This window comes from Andrographis paniculata, unplaced genomic scaffold, assembly GCF_009805555.1.
Source record: "Andrographis paniculata isolate CXL003 unplaced genomic scaffold, ASM980555v1 Contig69END, whole genome shotgun sequence".
Lineage (NCBI taxonomy): Eukaryota > Viridiplantae > Streptophyta > Magnoliopsida > Lamiales > Acanthaceae > Andrographis > Andrographis paniculata.
Window position 1 is genome coordinate 8,835,087 of NW_026137605.1, and position 24,835 is coordinate 8,859,921.

Genomic DNA, 24,835 nt, shown 5'->3' on the forward strand with positions numbered 1-24,835 from the left:
TAAAATTAGATTGTATAATTTAAAAAGAAAAGAAAAAAAAAAAGGAGCTAATGAATTAATATTACAAATTATTAAAAGACAGCAGAAGTAAATGAATCATCCAGTGAATCAGATTAGTGTATGTAATGAACATTTTACATACAAAATCTGCATTGCAGAGTCTGAAAATCGATCATCCATTATTTATGCCCAACATTATTTGATTGTTAAGCAGTTGGACTGAAGAAATCAACTGCTCCAGCAAGCCAAGCGATTCGATTCAATTCGATTCGAATCAAATCGAGTCGAACCGAGCTGAGCCGAGCCGCTGTTTCGCTGGCCAAAAATGACGGACATGGCGCGCGATAGAAATCGAGGAAAACGGCTAGAAAGTTCACCAGCTTAGAGGAAGAATTTTCAATACTTACAGAGGCATGAGAAGAAAGAAGACCAGTCGAGTTGTCGTCGTGGTGTCACCGAAGTTAAGCAACTACTTGATCAGCATCCTGATTCCGGCTTCAATGGAACTGCACTAGACGAGCTAAATATCATCGGCTGCAAGAAAAGATGGATCATACTGTTAAATAATCATCTCATTTGAAAGGTTAAGCTTAAAATAATATGTATCATTAATTATTATACACTCAGTGTTCGAGTTCCACCGCTCTCTTTTAAAAAATTGTCACGTGCAAGGTAAATTTACGCTGCATATGAATCTTGCCCGTGGATGATGACGAATAGGGGAGGTGGAACTCAAAAACAAAATGTTCTGGCTTTGATACCGTATTAAATATAAATGATTATCTTATCTAAAAGTTTGACACAAACAAACTTTCATGGGGAGGGGATACCTGAGATGAGCATGGGAAAATGCTACTTGCAAGTTCGTCGTTGAGGAACACAGGAAGAGGTGGCATTCGACTCATAATTCCCGGCATGTTGCTCATGCTGCACGGCATAAAACAAAGACTTCAACAAAATAAGGTATAATTCAGCTGCAGCATCGGTTGTGGTTAGAGTAACTTACTCGTTCAAAATTGTAGTTAGGTTGTTCCTTGTTCGGAGGAAGAGCTCGATGTTTTGTTGCAACTGCGCAAGTTTCGGTGTGTTAAAGGGACGTGTAAATGTAAAGTATGGAGTGCATTCAGAGAAGAATATACATCAGTAAGATAAACCACATTTACAACTACGGCTAGTATTCGATACATCCAAATGCTAGGAATATAAATCAACATTTTCAGACCTGGTTATAGATATAGTCGAAACTCAAAACGTTCCAAAAAATAACCTTTTGTAACAATTAAGAAAATTGTATTGCTCTACTATGTAATAATGTATTGTGTAGATATTTGTTATGAAAGATATATGCACTGTGTTCTTTCCCTGCCCCGAAACAGCATATGATATGCTTGATCTATAATCATGACCAAATTAAGCTAACCATAAGTATGGTACAAATTTTTCGAGGACAATAGAGTTCGAGGTTTACCTTGAGGGTTGTAAGATTTGCTGAAATCTGACCAAAAGCCTGATTGTTTTCTTCCAAAAGATTTCTTGTTGCGCCGCTCAATGCTGAAACAGATACATGGAATCATTTCAAATAGAAAAACTACATAAGCAGAGCAGAGGGCCGAGATCCACAACCATAAGTAAAGAGGTGAGTTTGTTAAATGTTAATAGTAGACTGTATCGAGAAGTTGTGGAATAAAGAAAGAGGAAATTGACCTTACAGTCATGATGCAACATTTTTTAAATTCGAAAAAACAAAAGTGAATGAAAGAAAGGAACCTCCTGAAAGTGTGCAGCCACTGTGATCATATTGGTTTCTTGGTAAAGCATATGTAGCTGCATTTACTGATGAAGCCGAAGAAATGTTGTTTTTCAGAGATGACTCTACAAACTTTTCCTGAGAAAGAAATAGCCATTAAAATAATCAATCTTCCAACAGAGAAGTGACTTTGATTTGTCGACATAAAAAGGCAGCCACAAGCAATGTAACACAAAGAGAAAGGAGCAAGAAAATCAATATCCGTAATCACTCGGTTGCATGCAACTTAATGACAACACTCAGGACCTGATTAGTCTTGCAAGACTTAAAGAATGATGTACAGCTTAAAACGGGACCGAAACTTTTTACCACGAGTAAGTAAGTCGATACACGCTACCACAGCAACATATACAGAGTGACAAAAAAGATCACGAAGAAAAGGAAAAAATAAAAACAAAATGGGTATATGATAGTATGCATATTTCTAAGTCTACCAAGGTTGGTGATATCAAATTATGTTACAACTACAACGAATGATACCTTACGACTCTTTATTTTCTTCGCCGAGGTTTGATCGTCCTGTTTTCTCCTTTTTCTCTGTTAAAAACATGACTAATTAGGTAGAACAAAGTGCAATGTTGCTATTAACTTTGAAATACTAGGGATTGATGGAATGATATCAAATTAAAGATTTAAACTAAAATAAAAATGACTTAAGAGGATATTATCATTTGTCTCTGCAGAAACAGTGAACTCAGTCAACTCACCATCATCCAACTGCATCGGAGAGCAACATCCCGCACAGTTTTGTCACGGAGCAGCGCAGCAATCTTAATATACTGCATAATAGTGGGCTCTTTGGAGAATCTACAAAGTTTTAGAAAGCAATCAACTACATGAAACTGAATTTAGTTTTCTTTTACATTCAGAAGCTAATAGGAGTAGAATACAAACCAGGATAAGCTCCAGCATATGAGCATAGAACAGACACAAGTACGGCATTAAAGAAAAAACATAACATGGTGAAGAAATTATCTGAGGAACCCAAAGAAAATGAAAAGCTTCCACCAAAGCAATAAATAGATGGATTGAGCATTATAGATGTAAAAGTGTGATCACTACTGACATTAGGATCCCATCACTCTTGAGATCCACTAACAGATGCCAATCGACTCGAACTCTTTTTCTGCTGTGTTACATTATTCATATCATTTAGAACAAAAATCCCAGATTAACTTTAGATCCAATTCAAAACTACACACAAGGATACACTATCCAGCAACAGATCTCAAAAGAATGTCAAATTCAAAAGCAATAAACCATCTTCCATGGTTTATGACTATTTCACAGCAAACTAATGAGACAAACAACACAATCAACTGATCAAGAAAGATTCAAACAGAAGATGCAGTTAGTTTCTCAAGGAATCAAAAGCTTGACAAGCAACAATGGAAGTGGTCACCACTAGTCTATTTTGTTAATCAACCTAACGCCCTTTTCACAGCAAGAAAATGTCTGATTCAAAGCAGGAAATAAGAGTAGCATTTGTGGGGGAAGATCCACATCCTAGAGCAAATTTATGCCCAAATTCTTCCATCAAGAACTTGTAACAAAAATCACTTTGGATTATATTCTCCAATCCCTATCATAATTTTGAACGTTTCTATCACACCCCCCTCAAGATTTGTCTGTACTTCCATTACCCATCCCCATCCCCCCCTGCTTCCACCACGTGTTTCCTCTATCGAGGCAGGGACAAGTCCACTAGACAAAGGAACCAAGCAAACTCAACCGAGTTGTACCGCAAGCATTAAAAGGTGTACGCAGTGAAATGCAGAGAATTCTACCATTATCAACTTGGAAGAGAGTACCTACTTAGCAAGGCCTTCCTCAAGCTTGTACTGCTCGTCAATGGACCACTCCACGGCGAGGCCGGTGTCGTGCTTCAGTCCGGCACCGGAATCAATCGGCAGAGTCGAGGTGGAATCCAGAGAATTCTGCGAGCCTCCTCCCGATGAGAAAATCACTCGCCCAGCACCGCCGTCGCCGCCGCTCAAATTCAGGCTTCCCCCAGGGTTCCGGTAATAATTATTGTTATTATTCCCCATCGGAATCATCAATTGACACCCCGGCGAACCGCTGTTGCTGCCGCTGCTGCTCATCGCACCGCCGGATTTGAACAATACGCCTTGTTGCTGGTGGTGGTGGTGATGGAAGCCGCTTCCGGCGCCTGACTCGCCCGCCATGTGCTCGCTCCGGCGAATGCCTTTCCTCCAAAAGCATTAACAAATTGAACCGCCGCCTCCGAAGCTCCTCGAGATTACTCGCAGCTCCGGCAATTCTGGTCCCTTTAAATCCCTGGCATTACTGAGCTAAATGCAGCTCCACTGCGCTCTCTGGTTGAAGAATCCAAGAGGACTTTCCAAATTTGTAGAGAGAGAAAATGGGGAGAGAGAGAAAGGGAGAGAGACTAACTGAAAGGATTTGTAATAAAGAAATAAATACCCAGAAGCTGCACTAATTAATTAATTGATTGTTACTTTTGTTAATAGTATCAAATTATGCTTTAGTTTAATTTTAATGACTGGGTCATTATTTTAAACAAAATTACACAGTATTTATATAATAGTATTTTAATATAAAAATTTTAATATTCTCTCAATCCCATTTGAATTTGTTGGAAAGTATTTTATTGATAATAGTAAATAAAATGGGTAAGAAATTTTAATATATTTGTCCTTAATAATATATTTATAATTTAATAAATAAAATATTTTTTATTAATGTATTATTTTTATTTAATTTTTGAAGAGACCTATGAAAATGATACTTTAAGGGTGCGTTCGTTTGGGGGTTTGAATTTTGAGTTGAAATTTGAATAATTGTATAATGTGATATAAATAGGTGTGGTGTAATATTTTGAATATAAAATTGATTTTTAGTATAATATAAAAAATAAAAAATGAATATTATAATTTGATATTTTTTTTTAAAAAAATAGGATAAATAATGTATTTAAAATCCAATCCTCCAAACAATCACACCCTAAATTAAAACGAAATAAAAAAATATATAATTGAAAATTCAATTTTACTATATGTTGTATAATAGTAAGTCAATATATAATGTAACATATTTAATTCAAATAATATATTTAAAAGTGTATATTTATATAAGTAAATAAATATTAAGAAGATAAACGTAAAAAAAATAATGAGTAAAATTTATTAAGATAAAAAAAAAAAAAAAGCCATAAACAATTTAACTGTAGCTAACTCATTGATTGTTGGTTGAAAAGAGATCCAAACACCATTTTTTTAATAGTATCATTTGTTTTTAAAGTTATATGAAAATAAATATATTGCAATAATTAAATGAGATTTTGTCGTTTTCCCGGTGACACAAAGTAGTTTTATTTATTCATTTTTCTGAGATATATGAGAATTAAATAAATATAAAAAAATTACGAGTACAATTATTGTATGGCGCAACATTAGTTTCGTCTGCTTTTTGTAAAATTAGACTAGTTCAGTGGTTGTGTTATTTATTGAAATTCTTAAAATAATTATTCATTTTATTTTTCAAATATTTTGTAAAATAAAATAATGCATATTTTTATTGAAATATGCTGATAATAATAAAGATTGAAAGCAAGTGTTTTGGAATATTTTTATAATTTTAATTAATTTTAAATTCATGTAGACAATCACTATTGACAATATATTCATTGAAATATAAATCAACAATATATAAAAAATCATGTAATTGAGTCAAATTAGTATAATACTAATTTTAGCCCCAAATACAAACATATGTATTAATTTTAGTATTTATAGTATATAAATAGACATTACATGCTAATGATTTGATTTATACACTACACTGTACTCTCTCGGTCCCAAGGAAATATGGGTCTTACCCTACGTACGAGAATTTAGATAAATAATTATAAATTAAGATTAAGATAAATAAATAGTTTAATTAAAATTAAAAATATTATAAAATTTAAAATGTGATTATAGTGTATAATTATATTTTCAAAAAATGAAATGACAAGTTATGTGGGACGGACGAAAATAGAAAATAGAGACAAATTACGTGGAATGGGGGGAGTGTTAATTTAAATCAAGCATTTTAAATTATATTTCATCATAGTAATTAATCCTAGTAAGCACTCTAACAGTTCATTTAAGTAATTTTGCTTTTTTTTTTTTTTTATCGTTTACATTAAATTAGGTTTAAAAGGTATATTAGTATATATAAATATTTTACAGAAAAAAATAAATAAAAATGGAAACGATACTAATAATTATTTTACTTATATATATATATATATGTATAAATAAGTAAAGAAAGGTTCGGACATTCTAACAATAAATCATCATAGTGAAAAAGATACGCATGCCTTCTTGCATGACATCACGTGTCTATATATATATTTATATGTTTGTTTTAATGCATTTGTATATATATAAATTACAAATATGATACTCCAATAAATAAGTATAATATAAATATATTTCAATAATGCAAATGCAAATACAATTTGGTGTGGGCGTGGCACCAATCCCAATAAGCATTTGATGCTCATTAATAATACACACAACACTCACACAAGCACAGCCAAAATTATTAATTACTAAAATACACACATATATATATATTTCATATTCATTGAATCAAATTTAATTCTGTTACATTTTCCCTTCAAAAATAATAATAATAAAGGAGATTTTTATTTGCAAATGAAGCCCTTTGAAATACTCCACTCCATTTCTCCCACTTAAAATAATTTATTTAATTTTATTCTCTATATGTTCCCAGGGTGGGAAAAAAAATCAAATACAACCATGAACCGAACTTAATCGAATTTTCGGTTAACCGACTATTCGATTTTGATTCGAATATTTGAAATATTTGCAAATATTTTGATTTAATTAGAATTTTATTATTTTTTAATATCGGAGTATTATTTTTTAATTTCAGTTCGGTTCGAATTATTTGCATATATTGCAAATATTTTCGATTAACCGAAAATTCAGTTCGGATAGGATTTGCAATTTCGGATATCAAATACCTGCATATTTGCAAATAGCCGAAAGCATCCACCATATATATTCCCACTCAATTACTAATTTACCTTACTCTTTTATCATTATTATTATTATTATTATTATTATTATGACACTATTTAAGTGGGACAAAGAGTAAAAGAAATTCGAATTGAAGGGGTAGGGTAGGAGGGTGGCGCGGGGGTCCCGGGAGTCGTCAAGAATAAGTGGAAAGACAATTCGGCAGTCACCACCCACTAGTTGAGTTGTGTATGTGTGTGGAGTGAGGGAGCCAATTTTCAGTTGACGACAAAACCCTAAGGAACAATCAAAACGACAAATCCAAGTCATCATCTACGCATCACCAATTTGCATTTTCCATTTTCATTTTCAATTTCAATTTCAGAAATCAAACATCAAAGATTTAGCAGAAGAGCTTAAACAGGTCAACAATGGCAAAACCTAAAAAGAAAAGAACACAGAAAAATATAAAACAAAGAAAAAAAGCATAATCCAGCAGCAGCAGGAGCAGCCATGGTGATTTTGATAAAATTCATCTTCTCATCTTGCTACAGTCACAACTAAAACAGTTCTAGACACAAACTAACTCCATACACAAAGTCAATAACTTCGAATGTATCATCATTGATCGATCGATGACGATGAGAACGAGTAGCGAACGATGACGATGATCGGTTCATTCTCTACTTTTGTAATCAAAACCAGTAGAGAGAGAGATAGTAAATGTGAAAACATGCCAATGCAATGCAAAGCAGAGATCAGAAATGAACAACTGCACATTACGAACTAATAGCGACGAAGCAAAGAGTAAGTCATCGGACCTTAACGCTTGTTCAGGAGTACACCACGCCCATCTTCTTTGCAAATTCATCGTCATCATCTTCTTCCTCAATGTATTCCCCAGAGCCATCTCCATTCTCGCCATCGTACACCTCATAATCTTCGCCACCACCTTGTTCATACTCGGGCTCGCCATCCCTGTCATCACAGGCTTCGGGTTCTTGCTCCAGCCGATTTTCAGCATGTGCGCCATCATCTGCAGCTTGTTTGGGAGAGCTCAAAGCGGGTTGCTTTCCGGCTTCTGCATTGATCGTTGACTTGTGGTCCTCGTTCTTTCCTTCGTAATTTGTGTCTTCTGCAACGTCTTGATTGTTTGATAAATTCCTAGCACTCAAATTCCCAGTCGTTTCACCTCTCTTTCTCTTTAGAATCTCTTCCAACGGTTTGGGCCCTTCGAACAAAACATCGCTTCCACTTTGCTGATTGCCGTCAATCATAGACTGTTTTCTCTTCCCAAATGATTGTCGATCAGCCACACGCTGCTGTTTCAACGGTTCGCCATTTTTTCTGTTCTTCAGCTCTGCAAGGCTTTTGGGACCGGCAAAATCAGCTCGATCATCACCTGGATTGTTGTCTTTTCTAGAGTGCATTCCTCTGTAATTTTTCACGCCATTATTAAAATCCTCATCCCGTCTTTCGATTATCCTGCTTCGGATCCTTCCCTGGTGATTCGGCGCGCCCGCCCTTATTGGGGACAGCGATCTCCGAGGAAGCCTTATTCTTCCTTGTAGCCGATTGCTAAGAGGCTTCACATGGGGAATCCTTTGTTCACGATCTCTAACATGCATCTCATTGGGGTGTTCACGACTAATGACGGACCTCAAACCGTTGGGCTTTCTGTGCCTGGCCAAACGATGCCTCAGGTCCGATTCATCAACTCGACCACGGCTATCAGGCCTATCATACGGCCTCCTTTCAGAGTAAGATCCTCCCAATATCCTTTCGGCTGAACGTCCGCGCTGATCCCAAGCATACTGACCACCCGAATGGAGATCCTGCGGATCATAACCGATAGAATTCCCATATCGTTCATCTTCGATGGCAGCAACCATGTTGTAATCGGTCGGATGATCCATATTGTATTCGTTCCTAGCTTCATGTTCCATTGGCATTCCATATCTATCTTCACTCGGATAGTAATCAGAATCTCTTCCCTCGTCATCAACAAGGACATCAAAACCAGGAGAGGGCTCTCTAGAAACTTCTTCCGTATCCTTACCATACACACCTTCGGGTTCATCCAAGAGATTAGATTGCTGGACTCGACCAGGCCAATTGACAGGGTTTCCATTAGAGACCATAGGAGTGCTCCTGTAGCCTGGAAAATCGGCAGTTTGTGGTACCTTCCTGTTCATAGATAATTCATTTGTCCAGGGAGCAGGCCCGGCTTTGGTCAATGGTTTTACTAGCGGCTGCGAGTCCTTGACAGATTTGGCGACATTCACAGGGAGGGATTTCTTCTCTTGTAAAGGTTTTTGAACGGCAGTAAAAACCTTTTTGGCCGCTGCAGCCTGCTCGAGAGTGGATGCTGCTCCTGTAACGGCTGAAGCTTTATTGCCTATGGACGTCTGCAAATGGAGAAAGGGGCACCAATCGCCTTTCAAACAAAACCCTTTTTGGAAAAATATACATGACACCGGTTGTTTTGCGGAGCTAGTTGCGGCAGGTGCCGGCAGACTAGATGCCGGCACTGAGGGTCCTGAAGATGTTGGTGTTCCAAGCAGACCATCGAGTGGCTTAAGCAACCAAGAGACAGTAAGACAAACAAGATACCTTGTCATTACTTACTATTGTATGATTTCAGATTCGCATAAATTAAATATTGAATACCAAGTAAATTTAAAAAAGAGATAAAATTATGTAACCAAGAAAGACACTCGACTTACCGGGTGCCGAAATGCACACTTGGAGTTTAAACAGTTACCATTTATCCAGTACCAACAATCCCTAGGATTTACACGAGCAATGTCGCTATGGCGATATTCACATTCACTTCCCTGTTATCAAAGAGCTCAAGATCGTAAATATAATTGAGATGAAGGATGTGTTAACGCCCAAATTAGGACATATCAAGTTTCATGAAACAGGAATTCCAAGATATTTACTAGCATCAGACCATCAGAGTAAGTTTGGATGTTCAGAACATAAAAATACTGAAAAGTACATTCAACAAAGAACAATACCTAACTAACCATCAACGGGAATAGTTTCTGAAATTCAGGCACCTAAAAGAAAATTCTCATAACTTCCACACGATATTTTAAACCACGGTACATGTTAGAAGCATATACAACACTGACAATAAGTTTCGGTTTGAATAGAGATTTAGCAATGAAAGCTTTAGTATAGCAATGAATTATCAGTATATATTATATATATATATAATCGGTATCACCAAATGCTCATAAATAGAACTAATTTGGTTTTCCAAAGTTCCCAATCTACTCTGAGCAGTGCCTTGTTCTAACTCACAGGTATAGTTTAGCTAATTCAGCACAGCTCTAATTGCAATACGAAGCACTATATCCACACAAACAACTGAAAAGGATAATTACAACAGATTCAGAGATTTAAAGGAAAAATAAAATCAAGAAATCGACGATTTCCCATCAGGACAACCAAAATCGAAATCAACCAGTCGTCAAGGAGAAATAGCTCAACAAGGAAACAAATTTGAAGGCTTAAATCCTTGAGTGGCTCCAAATTCACTAGAAATAATCCAAAAACCTCTCGACGTTCGAGGAACAGCAACAAAAAATATACACTCCAAACGAGTCCAAACACACAAAACAACAACAACGCGCAGGCACAAATTACAACTAACAGCAACAATAATCACAATAAATTGAAACGAGAAAGGGACCTTTTTGCAGGTTAACGGCGACGCGAGAAAGTAAACGCAATCGGTGTTCCTCCTAAGCGCTTCTTCTTCCGCAGAGGGAGGCTGAGGCTGAGATTGAGATGCAGAGCCCACCATTCCGGCGATCCTAAATTAGCTCCAAAAATTGCCAAAATATATATGGATCTAGGGTTTTAAATATTTGAGGCCCGAGTTTCCGATAGGGCTGCTGCTCCTAGTGCGGCTTCTCCACCTTATTGCCCCATCGAATAGAACCCTAATTACAATCGAATTGGATCGAACTGAGCTTGAGAGAGAGAGAGATCCGATGTGAGTTCGTCGAGAGTGTGTGTCAATCAGATCTGCTGTCCTTCCCTCTATTTCTACACATACATACGGTTTACAGTCTTTATACTACTGAGGGTAAAAATGGTATTTGAATGTGCTTCTGTAATAACATTAGAATCATTCAGCATATTATAAAGGGCAAAATTGGCAAAAAAGAATTGTTAGGTTATTTAGGAAGAATAATGATCATCCGATTTTAAAATTTTTTTATGAAAACTTAGCATAGAGTAAATAAAATCGATCGCGATTGATCATAACGTAATAAAGTCGATTAAAATTGATCATATAGCTAATAATTTTACTAATTATATAATACGACAAGAGATGTCAATTAAGACGAATAATTATTATACGATTTAAATTTTTTTTATTAAAATTTAGCATAGAGTAAATAAAATCGATCACGATTGATCATAAAGTAAATAAAATCGATTAAAATTGATCATACGGTAATAAAAATAGATCAAAATTGATCATGTCGTTAATAATTTTACTAATTATGTAATGCGACAAGAGATGTCAATTATGACGAATTTTGCTTATGATCTAAGTATTAATGGGATGAGTTTGGATTCAAATTTTTATATTTTGGATGAATTACAATCTTAAATTATTAAGTATGTCAAAGTACAAGATTGTTATATTGATTTTATTCTCATCATCTATCACATTTATTAGATCAAAATAAATTTCGAGATATCGAAAGAAATTATGGATTTTCTTAACATTACGCTTATCCGAATACTTTGGAGATTCCGGTGTCCAGATGCATAACGCGTATACAACACAGTTCAATTCTTCTTGCAATTTGGTTATCTTCTTGAAGAACATAGTCTTCGACTCAATCTTTAACCCGTTAAATATGTCATCAACATGTTGTTCTCGATCTCGCTTACATTTTTTTCGAGGGCATCAAATCGCTCTATGGACTCCCCGACCACAACCTCAAGTTGGCCATCCGAGCATCCAAGCTTGCAAGTGGATCACAAGACTTCACCATTTAGCTTGGCCTGTCATTCCGTTCATCATCGGCACTGTTGTTTCTATCGTATTTGTTTTTATAATTTTTTCTCAGACATTTTTAAAGCTTGCTAAAATTGTTACTCTGATACTGTATGTCACGAATTAATTTCTACTTTCGAAATTAGTCATGCGTCTCTCAATACCTCACTTGATCAATTTAACACATGTTTTTCATTTGACTAAGCACCTTCAACAACCAAAATTTTTTCTTAAATAAAGAATGTTTGCAAGATAAAATGTGAAAAGAAAATAGGATTGCTTGTAACGATGAGTGATGTGGGATTTTGTTTCTTTTCCAAAAATATTTTCTAATACATTTTTTTAAAAAATTAATCTACTATATATATTCATTATTTTTATATTATTTATACAATTTATTTATAACATCAAAAAAATTTATTTAAACCAAAACACAAAACAAACACAACGGAAGTCTTTTTACATGCAAAAATTATACCTACAAGTTTTTAGATTATTTTAAAATGTATAACAAGCAAAGCATTATGTACATTTATTTAAAAATTTTAATGAGTGGTTCTTTTCAAGATTTTTACTATAATTTTATTATTTATGTATTTTTTTTCAAAAATATCAAATAAAAAAAAAATCAAATATGTATTTTTTTATTTTTTATACGATACTTCTTCCTTCCGTCCCAAAAAAAATGAGTATTTTAGATAATAGAAATTAATAAATTATGATATTATTTTTATATAGTAACTTTTGTTAAAGATAGTTAAAATAAATAGATTTATTTAAAATATAAATAGATCATATTTGATAAAAGAATAAAAAAAAAAAAAACTTGTGATGGGACAAATGGAGTATTAAAAATTATTTTTTCATTTAAAATATTATATCATCTATTTGTATTATATTATATAACTATTTTAATTAAAAAAATTTATTATTCAAATCTTAAATGCACAAACCAAACCCTCAAAATAACACGGCTCAATATGTTCTCAAAAAATTCCACCACATTTCGAAACTATGTTTGGTCTAAAACATTACATAAAATTTGAACGAAATTTCTTACTAGCCAAAAGATTCCAAATTCCAATTATAATAATAATAAAACGGGCTCAAAAACCATTATTTTACAAAGCCAAAAATCTAAAATAATATACTTTTTATTAGATTCATTTCATCAATCGGTAATAAATGAAGTAATCTTTCACCTTTATATATCAAGAGAGTTACCACACATTTAGCAATGTGAAATAATATTCATCGCTCCCCTTCAAAATAATAATCTCGAAAATTCATATAAAATCCAAACCCAATACAAACATCATTATTTTATTCGCATCATCTATCACATATTATTAGAAGTATATTTCTTTTGATAAATTTTTTTAAAAAATAATTTGAATTAAATATTAAAATAATATATACTTGAATGTTTTATAAAAAATAAAAATATTTTTTTAAAAAAACACAATCAAAATAATAAAAATCTTGAATTTAGAATTAAAAAAACTAACTCTTATGGTATGAAGCTGAAGAAAATGCCATTCATTACATATGAAAGACTCAGCTTGGCCCAGCCCACTTTATTAAAGCCCAACACATTATAATATAAGCCCAATTAATTCAAACACTTCAGGCTTATTGGGTCCAACCCATTTCATGGATCCAAAACCTTCAATGGCCAACTCACTAGACAGCTTCAAATAACATACAAATCATTACTTAAAACAAAAATTAAAATCAAACATAACTATGCACATAACACATTTTTAGGCCAAAAAAAAAAGAAGCAATATTGCAACCAACCAGAATTCAAGTTTTCATTTTGTCACCAGAATTTCCAAAATCAGTAGACAGGTCTCTATCGCAAATTAACAGTATCAGATCTTACTTACAAAGCCAAGAACAGGACAAAAGATAAAATCAAAATATGGGTTTTTTTTGTTTTTTTCATTCATCTTCATCTACCTCTACCTCTTCCTTGGCTTCTTCCTTGTCAGTTTCAAGAACTTCCTCATGGGCTTCTTTCTCTGATGAATTATTTGCATCCTAAATACAGCACAAACAATCTGATATAAGACAGTCTATAGAATCAAAAAATGTTATAGATCAAAATGTTGAACAGAAGATACTTCTGGTTGATTGTCATCAGCTTCATTGGATTCTTTGGCCTTTTCAAATTCTGCTTTGAGCTCAGCTGCTCTGTCGACATAGACTTTCTTATCCTGGACAGATTAATTTCAGGCAAGAATTGTCAATAGATAGATCAATCAATCAATCCCTCCATTTTCAGAAATGATTATGTTTCTCTGAGTAATTACCTCATCGCTCATGGATTTCCATTTCTCACCTCCCTCCTTGGCAACCTAAGTTCAACACAATAACCCAATTTCAAACACAACAATTATGAACTCTAAACTATGCAGCCATGGCAATTCATTTTTATAACTACCGTAGCAACACTCTTGCAGTCTGGATTAGCCTCCTTGAATGATTTCCTGAAATCGTCCCTGAATACAATCCATGGGAAACTGTGAGTCATGGAAGATTGTTGGGGTGCAGAATCATGGATTATGATGAACAATTACATGAAGAGGAAGAATGCAGTGGGAGGACGCTTTCTTCCAATAGAGGTTTTAGCCTTCTTTTCCTTCTTCGCCTTTGGCTCTGCTTGCTTAGCCGCCTTCTTCCTGCATCGTGATTCGAATTTCAATTAATCAGAAGTATGAGCCACAGATTGTTCAAAAACCAGGACGGATTTGAACAGATCTGTAACACAAAGGCTCTGAAATTACCTCTCTGGCTTCTTATTTTCATTAGGTACTTCAATAACCTGAGCCTCTGAAGAAATACGGAAACAGATAATCAATTAGCACAAAATCTACCTTCCTCACCCTAAGCTCATAAACTTCGATTGCAGATTCAATAACACAAATTCAATTACTACAATCAAAACAAGGTTGATAATATATATACACATATATGTATGACGTACCGAGATTCATCTTGATTTTAGCGTCGAGACTGCAATTGTGGAAGCTTATCAACGCTATCGGAACATCCTTGTTACACTCATCGCATTTGGCAAAAGCACTGCCGTCTCTGGCACGCTTGAGAGCAGACGACGACGAAGCAGGGGCAGTTTCCGCCTCGACTCGCTTCCTCAGCCTCGATGGACCACTGCCGCGCGCCATTTCTCTGATACGTTTCTCACAAAAAGAGATTGGACGAGTAATCGAGAGTTGAAACGAGATTCGGTGCTCGGCTGCACCCAAAAACGCTTATTTATATTCGATCACGGCAAAATCGAATGAACAGAGTAAATTCTGGGAAAATTTTCGATTTGATTTTTAGTGGCAAAATCGAAAACAAATTGAAGCTATGGTTGGAGATGGCGCCACTAATTTGGATTTGGATTTGGAGCCAAAGTTTAGAAAATGGAGGGAACTTCGCGGATCGATGACTTGGCGGTGCTTATATCCGTTGATTTAAATGGGTTCGATCGTGCGGTTGAGATTCCTCGAGTGCGTGAGCAATTGTTTTATCTCTTCCACTGTACTTTCGAATTTTTATTTCATATATCAAAATAGGAAAAACAAAACAGAGTAAATAAGGTTGGGTCTTAAAGATGCCAAATTTTTACAGACAGTAAAATTTTTAATTATTGATGTAAATTTTGTAAGAAAAAATAAATACTGTATTTAATATAATATTTTAAAAAATTAATAAATAATATCAAAAGTTTTAAATTTATATTTTTTGCGTCGTTTAAATTTACTCTTACTTTCTTTTCATTTAAATTTATTTCCGTTAAAAAATATCACACTCGGTCCGGAAAAAATATATAAACTAAAACATTTTTTAAATGTTTATTCAATTATTATTTGCAAAAAAAACTTCATCCCCTCAATTACTTTGGATTGTTTTTAATTTTAAATTTTTATTATTTTTGATAAAAATATATTATGGAAGTAAGTATTTACTAACAAAATATATTTAGAAATTTTTTGAAAATATCTAAACAAAAAACACAATGAAATTTACTTTTACACTACAGCCTCCACCATAATAGGGATGTACTAAAAATATTTTTTTTTTTATTAATTATATTATAATAAAATTAAAGCATCATATTTATAAATATTTACAGTTATTTCAATTCAAATTTACTTGTTTTTTAAAAAAACCACAATCATAAACATGTACTAAAATATACTCTCTTGACGAAAGTATTTTTCATTAAAATTTGAATTGTGTTTCATTGTGATTGCAGGTTTTTACATAAACTTCCACCCCAAAATATCAAATCCACCTTCTAAAAAAAAAAAAAAAAAAAAAACTTTAATATTATATTAAAAATTAATTTTACATTCGAAATTTCATAAAACTACCCTGTTAAACCTCCAAAAAAAAAAACCCCCCACGATCCAAAACATTCCTAAATAAGTTGAGTGTCTAAACAATATATATATATATTTGAAACCTCAATGTAAATATTTTTAAAAAATAAAAAATATAATGCAGGAAACCGGCAGCCACATGATCAAATGCTTCTCGGAACCAAAAGAAGAGTAACAAATGAAGTAATAGTTTAGTGTAGGGCAAGATTAGCAAGACATGGTTTTTAAACAGGATCAAGAATTATATCTCTAAGCTACCTCACTAACTGCTGCTGCCTATACGAGATCAGATTCATATCCATATCCATATCCATATCCCAATCTAATCACATCTTCAACTCTCAATTCAAATTATATAGTGCCTTTCGAATGTACCCTTTTTTTTTTTTTTCTTTTCATTTTGAATGATGGATGATTAATCAAATTCCAGTTTGGAGCGCAGTTTAGCTTTTGTTGTTTCAGAAACTGCCTCCCAAAAAATCACCACAGGATGTTTCGTCTGCTTGTCGAACCAAAGTAATCTTCAAGTTTGGCGCCGGACACAAGCTACGAAAGACGACTGCTTGATTCATCGCATAATAGCTTCCTTGCAATAAGCATTACCGCCAGATCTGTGGGGAGGAGAAATTTAATAAGGGGGAGGGCAAAGGCGGAGGAGATTCGAGTATGAACTTTGACTACTTACTCGTAATGCACGCGAATGTTCATGAATCTGGCATTTTCTTTGCTTTGGGATAGTGTCACTGTGCCTTCGATGAGCTGATCTTGCTGCACATCCATTGGTTCGTAAAAATAGACCACCGTCTGTACATTGCACAAGGGAAATTTCAGCGTAGTATATTCGGTTATACTATTGCGGCGGAAACCATGGCAGCTTTGACAGGTACAGAAGCAATTAAATGGAAGTCTAACTGACTCGAAGAGAGGACAACAGATAATTCTTTCTAACTCCTGCTTTTCTATATATAAAAAAAAAAGAGAGTATTGGAGAGTGAGAAAAATTTTGCAAATATAGAAAGTGGGTAGGAAACCTGTTGCCAATGTGTTGGGGGTTCCTCGGGTGCAGTAGAGAGCACGAGGGCGTCACTGGGATTGGGACGCTTCTTGCTTTGTTTTGTGTCAGCCACGTGATCATCAGGAGTCTCAGCCGACTCCAGGGGGTCCTTGTCATCGGAAGGTGAAGTTGCAGGTGTAGCAAACTCCACATCGAACCAGAATGCAAACCCATGAAATGGTGCTGCAGATCGACAAAAAAGGAAAGATAGTTTACTGTGAAACTCACTGGAAGTCTGCATTTGTTCATGCCTTTCCATTTAAATCACATGCTAGAATACACATTTCAACAATCATAAATCCAATGAAAACATGTTTTCTCTCAATAACATTAATATAATGAATTGAAAATTGAATAACAATCCAGCGCTATCATCTATATTCAATTGGAATCTAAATTTATTTGCATCACTACTTTCAATATCAGATAATACTTTAAGAAGAGAAAGTACACAAACAACCGAAGATGGATATTATTTGTGTCACAACAAGACATACACATTAGTTCAAGAAACATAACGAGTGGAATATTTACCTCTCATCATGGATTTAAACTTAAAATTTGCTGAAACGGACTCCAGCTCGGGCAATGTAACTGTAGAACAGTCAATGTGCTTTACCTATCGCCAAAATTACAAGTTAGCCACAGCAATTCCTAGTTTCCTCCGTAACAATGGTATTTCAGAATTGTTGCAAGAAACATTGCAGTAACTGGAATCTGAGGATGCTTCTGGATTCACACATGTACATTGATAAAATAGATCATACAGTAAGCAGTAACAAAAGAATGCCAGATACGCGGCATTCACCTAAACATCGTATAACCATGATGAACCTCTAATTGTCATGGATATTACAAAAGATTGTAGATTTGGACAACCCCGGAGGGAAAGGGGACCAGAAACCAAAACTTATTGAAAAAACATGCTCTCAGACTCTTGGGAACAGGTAGGTAAGTGAAGACATTACTAAAATGACGAAATATTAACATGACGCCGATATCCTGCTAAATTTGGAAGTAATATCTATAGTTAAATAATGCCAGTGGCTAAATCTCTACAGCAGGTAGTGTTTTCAAGCAGCTAGCATTTCAAGCTAGTTAAAGACGTAAAAAGATCAAGTACCAAGGGCACAAAGATTAAGAAACAAAAAATTGGCTTGGGGACTTGTGATATAAAGTGTAAGAATATGCCATATGCGGGATAAAAAATGTCATGAAAGATGCCAATAAATGGAAGACTCACCACACAAGGCCATGTCAATACATTTTCACCGTTGATTATCTCAACAGAGGGCTCTTCAAATGCACACTGCTTTGCCAATTGCATCATAGCAGACACTACACAAGACACAAAATCTCTTAGCTTCACGAATATAATTCAACTACTATAGTATCCTGTACATACTACGCGGACAGGCACAATAACATAAAACACTACAGCGAATTATTGTATCTGAAGGAAAGTACTCCTTGAAAAATCAAGGTTATAATTCTCATCATACAGCAGTTAGGAAGTGTTTTTTAGGGAGGCAAAAAAGAGAATAGTAATAATAAAATATCTTTAAGAATGACAATATATGATATCATAAAAACAGATTTATTGTTCATAATTACTTCACCTGTAATAGGTGACTGTTGTAAAGCAATTTGGGGATATTTACTATGTTGTAAATTGTAAGCCCTAGCATTAATCAAGGATGCAGGTAAGAACCATTACAAAATTTTCACATTCAAATTTGTCAGCAAGTGTTGCGAACCACATTACCATAAACATTTGGGGTATTTTAATCGCGCATGTAAGTCAAATGGCCAAACCACATAATTCTTGCAAAGTTTAGTTTTTGTCTCTCAATTCTACTCTTCTTTGAAATTTTCTACCAATATCATGGCAGTGTAAGGACATCTAAGTCAGTTCTTCCAAGTAGAAACCTAAAAATAAGTATTTAGGCATAATAGATCAGGCATGAGGGTGTCAACTTGCCCACCACAAATACAATCAACCATCCCGACTTTTAAACTGCTCTGTGAATTTATTTGCACAATTCTTTTGAATTGGAAATGATTATCCCAACAACTCAATACCTCAACCGAACATTGGAGTAAATTCTCTTTAGGAAATAAATTTCATGCATTAGTGGTATGTATGCATTGTCCTAAGCAAGGCATCCGCTGCTAGTATATCAGAAAGACATATAACTCAGTTCATGCTAAAAAAAAAAAACAATTAAAATAAATAAATAACTAACTACATAACTTCACATTGGAATAATAATATTTTCATAGCAATACTCACTATCAATTCCATAGACACTACGCCAGAACTCAATACTATCATTGTATCGATCGGGATGAGATACAGGGGCCATGTATAACTGCAAGTGCACAAAAGACATCATTATATCTGGTTGCTAGGTCCTTGCAAATGCTAAGGTGTATTATGAACTGACTAAATAAGATAGCAACCAAATAATCCAACTAGAAAGTTGCCTAAAGCATCAGCAGCTACCAAATTTTTAACAAAATAATGCTCAGTTTTCAACTGCGCTTTCATTGTAAGACACTGCACCGAGAGAGGGAGAGAGATATCCATACTGTTGCATGTGATGGAAGGATGAGACCTCCAGGCTTCAACCATCGGTCTCTAGCAGTAATAACGCTTCCCAGCATGCTCTAACAGGACAGTCATACAAATCCCATGTCACATTACAAAAATAGAAAATAAAAATGTAAACAAACAAACAAACTACAGAAGATTACAAGTATCTGTTGTACAAACCCAAAAAACTAATCCATATGATTAGAAAATGAATATTATAGGTCAAAAATTTCACCTCATAAAGAAGCATATATCCCATCCATTCAGAAACTATAACATCTACTTTTTCATCAATCTGAGCATCCTGCAATTATCAGAACTGATTAATACTCATAGGATAAGCGACATGAAAAGAATAGATGATTGTTTACTTCAAAGAAAATCATAGAAACTTTTTCAAAAGGTTTTCCTAATTTAATAATCATTTAACACAAACTTGGAGTGGCACTTTAGTAAAGGCCTCACATTTATACCACAGCCCATATGTTGATATTTGTTTCGCATGCTAGACTACAGAAAATTACACTGCACATTAATCACTAATCGTTCATCTATTTATCAGACCAAATTTGTACACAGCATGACCTTGACCATTCAGAAGGTACAAGCTCGACGTTATAATGTCAAATTCTTTACATTTAGTTTAATTAATAGCATTTTTGTACCATTTGCATTTAACAGAAATCCTTCCCAATCTTAAGTCAATCAAAACTTTCCTTCCAAACAAGACCCAAGAGAGCTATGAGGAAACAACTGATCATGCAAGAAAGATGACATATAATTGTACCTCTACTCGCCCATGAACTACAACTATTGTGTCAGACAAGTTGTTTGCCTTGATGACTTCCTTTGCCTGGAATGACATTTCTAAAGAACAGTGTTACTCTGCATAACATATCATCTTCATACAATAAAGTGAAGATAGTACAAGATGCCTGCTACATAAATTTTGAAAATATGTATTACAAATATGGAAACCACCAGTAAAAATAGTCCATAAATTTGTGGAGCAGACGACTACTGTAGACACTATCATTATACTGTTTAACAATCTATATGAGATTTACTTCTTCCATTATCCATGCAAGCTAATCTTTTCCCTTTATACACACCAAATCTGCAAAAACTTGAATGATTACCTCATTACCTTCTCCCTGCTCAACTCAAATCTGCTTCTACTTCCACTATTTAAAAGCATTTGAGATTGGCATCTTTCCAAAATTTATATGTGGAATAGCATCAAATCATTGTTTATATACTTCTAATTTTCATGGCAATGTCAAGGACACAATTCATTAAGGGTTAAGATAGGAGAAAGTCTACGATAAATGAGCATGGATAGTTTGACCAGCTGTAAAGCATTAGATAACTGTCTGTCTACCGTAAGTGTGGCTGGTCGATCACACAATGCAAGCTAAATATTGTATAAATTATTGAAGAAGCTAATATGTGAGAAAACTTCTCTAAATATTAAACCAAATGCTTTCATCAAGTGACTACTCCCCCAACCAAAATTAAAATGTACTAATGACAGACTCCAGTTTGGCTAAAACACAAATAGCATGCCACCTATACATATTCAATAAGAAACTTAATAAAACCACCTGAACTGCAATATTGCTGGCATCCACAGCATACACCTAGCAGCAAACATGAAGAACAACGTAAGCCAGAACACATAACTCCAGGAAAGAGTTTCGATGAAAGTATAAATACATATACATATATATATAGAGAGAGAGACACACACACACACACTCAAAAAAACAGATTGTTTCTTCCCAACCCAGGCTGAATACTAACATGTACATATGACACCATTTTCTTCAGATTTCACTGGGTTAAGTTCTATAGTTTTGCATAAATATTTTAAAGTTCCTTTGAAACAGATGTATCCGCAATATTCTCATTATATTAAAGGAAGTTAGTACAATAAGTGACTCACCCGCCTGGCTCCAGCTTGAGCACAAAATATAGAGAGAATGCCAGTGCCACACCCTACATCAACTACAACCTGGAAGGGGGCAAAAAAATATTACAAAAAAAAAAAAAAAAAGAAAGCAAGCAAGCAAACAATCATGTTCAGCATCAGGGGTATAGTAGATAATCCTGAAATTACCAAAATAACTCCTCATTTAAATTGGTGATTCAAGTCACTCAATATATTCACCAAGCTGACTATGTCCAGAAGTCACTACATAATCTTCTCATCTTGTCTAACAGTGAACATTCTATTATTTTTCCAGCAAGCATAATAAAACTTAAAATAAAATTCAGAAAAAAAAAAAAAAAAAAAAGAAAAAAACCAACACAGCCGTGAGGGTATCATTATTGCAATGTGTTATAGATAATACAATATGACTGAAAAATAATTATCAAAAACCATATTCCCATGAAATGCTTACTTTTCCTGCAATCAGATCTTGATGGTGGAAAATTGCTTTTCTGTAAGTTTCCGTGCGCACATGATCCTGTATAGATGAAAGATGTGTTCACCAAGTTTTGAATCTTAATACACATGCATTTACTGTAATCAAATGGTTAATGCAACATAATGAAATGGGATAAATCAGGTCAAGGCTCAGGTGAAATCAGATGCTGCCCACAAGACAAAAATTCAGAAGTCTCAAGCACATCTTGTTATGTATGTTGTTTGGAATGCAAAAGAAAAAGATAAAAATTGCATTAGTGAAAATACTCAGTTCTAATAATACCTGAATCTATGTATGTGATGAACTTCACGTATACTACACTATATGGCACTGACATGATCTTCCATGCAAATTTAGTCAAACTGGAACGTTGATATATCAATATCACAACAAAAGTAAATAAGAAGAATTTTCACCACCGGACATGGCACAAAGGTCTTGGGGAAATGGCACGAAACATACAGCCAGCACATGCCACAACAAAGCATGGCAACAGCAAATATGCAAATAATAAAATATAAATTCATGAAGCAATAATTATGAAGACTCAATAATCACTGTACATACTAATCAAATACAGATGCAACTATAAAGATTCAGTATTCAATCATAAATTGTTGTCACCAAAATTTATATTCTTCATCTTCTTCTTGCCCAATATCTTTATAATCTTAATTAATTACCCAATCTTCTCCCTCAATGTCATCTACATTAACAATCAATCTAAATGTGATGCCATTATCTCTAGCTTTTTCATATAAATAATAATTTTAAAAATATCACACCATGGGGAGATATCATGCCATTAACAACTATGGGTTAAAATATACAGATTTGGTGATGGAACCTGAAGAAACTGCAGAGGATCCCTCTCTAGAATCTACTCAAACTAATGAACAATAGCAACTGACATAATGCAGGTGTTTCCAGAGTATACAATAGCTGAAAGGCACGGAAGCTATCGAAAATCGACTTTTGCCAGATGAAACGTTACGGGCATCATTAATTTCAAGAAAATGTATTGAAATGCTTATAAAGCATAACCTACGTCACGATCAGGAAAGTATAGTTTTTGTGACCCGAGACAATGAACATTGCGAAAATCGGTTGCATTACGAGATTCTCTGCAGAAAACACGGTAAAAATCCTATTGCATAAGCTCAATGCCCTCTAAAGCATCACCCAAAAACTCAAAAACCTAATTTTCTCTAACAAAAAGAAAGAAATCCATCTCGCACCCAACCACAGACTGTACCTTGATCATTTCCTCGTGAACGCCGAGGTGCGCGTAGGAATTAAAATATGCCACGTCAAAGTCGGTAGGACCGCTCGCCGCCCTCTCTTTTTCCATCTCCTGATGTGGCGGAACCCTAGTGTTGTCGCCGCCGTAGTCGCGCGACCTGCTGCGAGTCCTCCGCAACCGCTGGGGGGGGCTAGGACCGTCATCTACGTAGTGGTGGCCGTTTCGAGGTGCGCCACCCCCGCCGCCTCCGCCACTGCCGCCGCTAGGTTGGGACATCTTTCTCCACCTCCTGCAGTAACCGCCAGATGGAATGAAGGGTAAATGTGTAATATGAGAAAAGCTACAGACGTTGCGCACTTGCGCTACTGACTTGACTATTGTTGTCAAAATATTATTTACAAATTTAAGAGTTTAAAAAAAAAAAAACAAAGACGGTTATTTTTACTTTATTTATGGTAAATGAATTTAATTGTATGTAAAAAAACAATAATAATTGTGTTTCTTTAAAAAATTTGATTTTATTATTTTAAAAATATTAAAGTAAACAATTATTTTATATATTTTACATTATATTTATTTGGATCCATCCCAAAATTTGGAATATTTTATCTTATGATTTACAAAAGCTTAACATATATTTAAATATAATATTTTAAAATTTTTTAGACATTATATTAAATATTATATATATTTTTTTATATTAAATTAAAATTAAATTTTATATTTATTTTATTAATTTTGAAAAATTCAATAACAGTATTTAAAATAATACGATTTTTTTCTCTCCATATTTTTTTTCATCGTTATTTTTTTTAAAAAAAATAATATACTATACATATTTATTATTTTTATATTTTATATACAATTTTTTATATTTTATATTAAAAAAATTCTTTTTTCCAATAATCTCATGGAACAAACACATTCTACTTTTTTCATTTTAAAATTAATAATTTTATTTTTTATTTTCGATGATCTCAAAATAATAATTACTATTATTATTACACAAATATTATTATTTTAAACAAGTCCCTCGATAATAATCAGTTGGCCCACTCCGTAGCTCGACCCACCGGATCGGTCCAAACCCTTTAACCCAAATTCATTTACCCAAACCTACATTACTCTAAACACAATTAGTTAGGTTGTTGATTTTGTTATAATATGGTGAGTTAGTTTTGATAGATATAAAAGAGTGGGTTCAGGGGTGTGTTACGAGAGGTGAAATCAAGAGTTAGAGATAGAAAATGTGAGATTGAGAGTTAGAG

At 34.2% G+C, this 24,835-nt stretch overlaps 4 protein-coding genes across 4 annotated transcripts; all 4 read right to left on the reverse strand.

Moving 5' to 3' along the window:
- Positions 1 to 51: 51 nt before the first annotated feature.
- Positions 52 to 4,216, reverse strand: LOC127263329 (uncharacterized). The gene is made up of 8 exons (XM_051292305.1): positions 3,623 to 4,216; positions 2,515 to 2,614; positions 2,288 to 2,344; positions 1,768 to 1,885; positions 1,469 to 1,551; positions 1,007 to 1,068; positions 831 to 927; positions 52 to 534 (listed from the first exon to the last, which is right to left on the reverse strand). The coding sequence occupies exons 1-8, from the start codon at positions 3,991 to 3,993 to the stop codon at positions 478 to 480; spliced, it is 945 nt and encodes a 314-aa protein (XP_051148262.1). The 5' UTR covers positions 3,994 to 4,216; the 3' UTR covers positions 52 to 477.
- Positions 4,217 to 7,287: 3,071 nt separating this feature from the next.
- LOC127263723 (zinc finger CCCH domain-containing protein 32-like) lies at positions 7,288 to 10,875 on the reverse strand. The gene is made up of 3 exons (XM_051292911.1): positions 10,523 to 10,875; positions 9,546 to 9,656; positions 7,288 to 9,395 (listed from the first exon to the last, which is right to left on the reverse strand). Exons 1-3 carry the CDS (start codon positions 10,634 to 10,636, stop codon positions 7,653 to 7,655), a joined length of 1,968 nt encoding a protein of 655 aa, XP_051148868.1. The 5' UTR covers positions 10,637 to 10,875; the 3' UTR covers positions 7,288 to 7,652.
- Positions 10,876 to 13,607: 2,732 nt separating this feature from the next.
- LOC127263724 (high mobility group B protein 7) lies at positions 13,608 to 15,178 on the reverse strand. Its single transcript, XM_051292912.1, has 7 exons — positions 14,838 to 15,178; positions 14,638 to 14,683; positions 14,431 to 14,532; positions 14,295 to 14,352; positions 14,164 to 14,208; positions 13,975 to 14,067; positions 13,608 to 13,891 (listed from the first exon to the last, which is right to left on the reverse strand). The coding sequence occupies exons 1-7, from the start codon at positions 15,034 to 15,036 to the stop codon at positions 13,793 to 13,795; spliced, it is 642 nt and encodes a 213-aa protein (XP_051148869.1). The 5' UTR covers positions 15,037 to 15,178; the 3' UTR covers positions 13,608 to 13,792.
- Positions 15,179 to 16,382: 1,204 nt separating this feature from the next.
- Positions 16,383 to 23,931, reverse strand: LOC127263788 (probable protein arginine N-methyltransferase 6). Its single transcript, XM_051293012.1, has 13 exons — positions 23,580 to 23,931; positions 22,298 to 22,363; positions 21,838 to 21,906; positions 21,497 to 21,532; positions 20,680 to 20,745; positions 20,128 to 20,196; positions 19,889 to 19,966; positions 19,590 to 19,668; positions 18,540 to 18,634; positions 17,831 to 17,915; positions 17,274 to 17,479; positions 16,928 to 17,046; positions 16,383 to 16,853 (listed from the first exon to the last, which is right to left on the reverse strand). Exons 1-13 carry the CDS (start codon positions 23,841 to 23,843, stop codon positions 16,811 to 16,813), a joined length of 1,275 nt encoding a protein of 424 aa, XP_051148969.1. The 5' UTR covers positions 23,844 to 23,931; the 3' UTR covers positions 16,383 to 16,810.
- Positions 23,932 to 24,835: the final 904 nt, after the last annotated feature.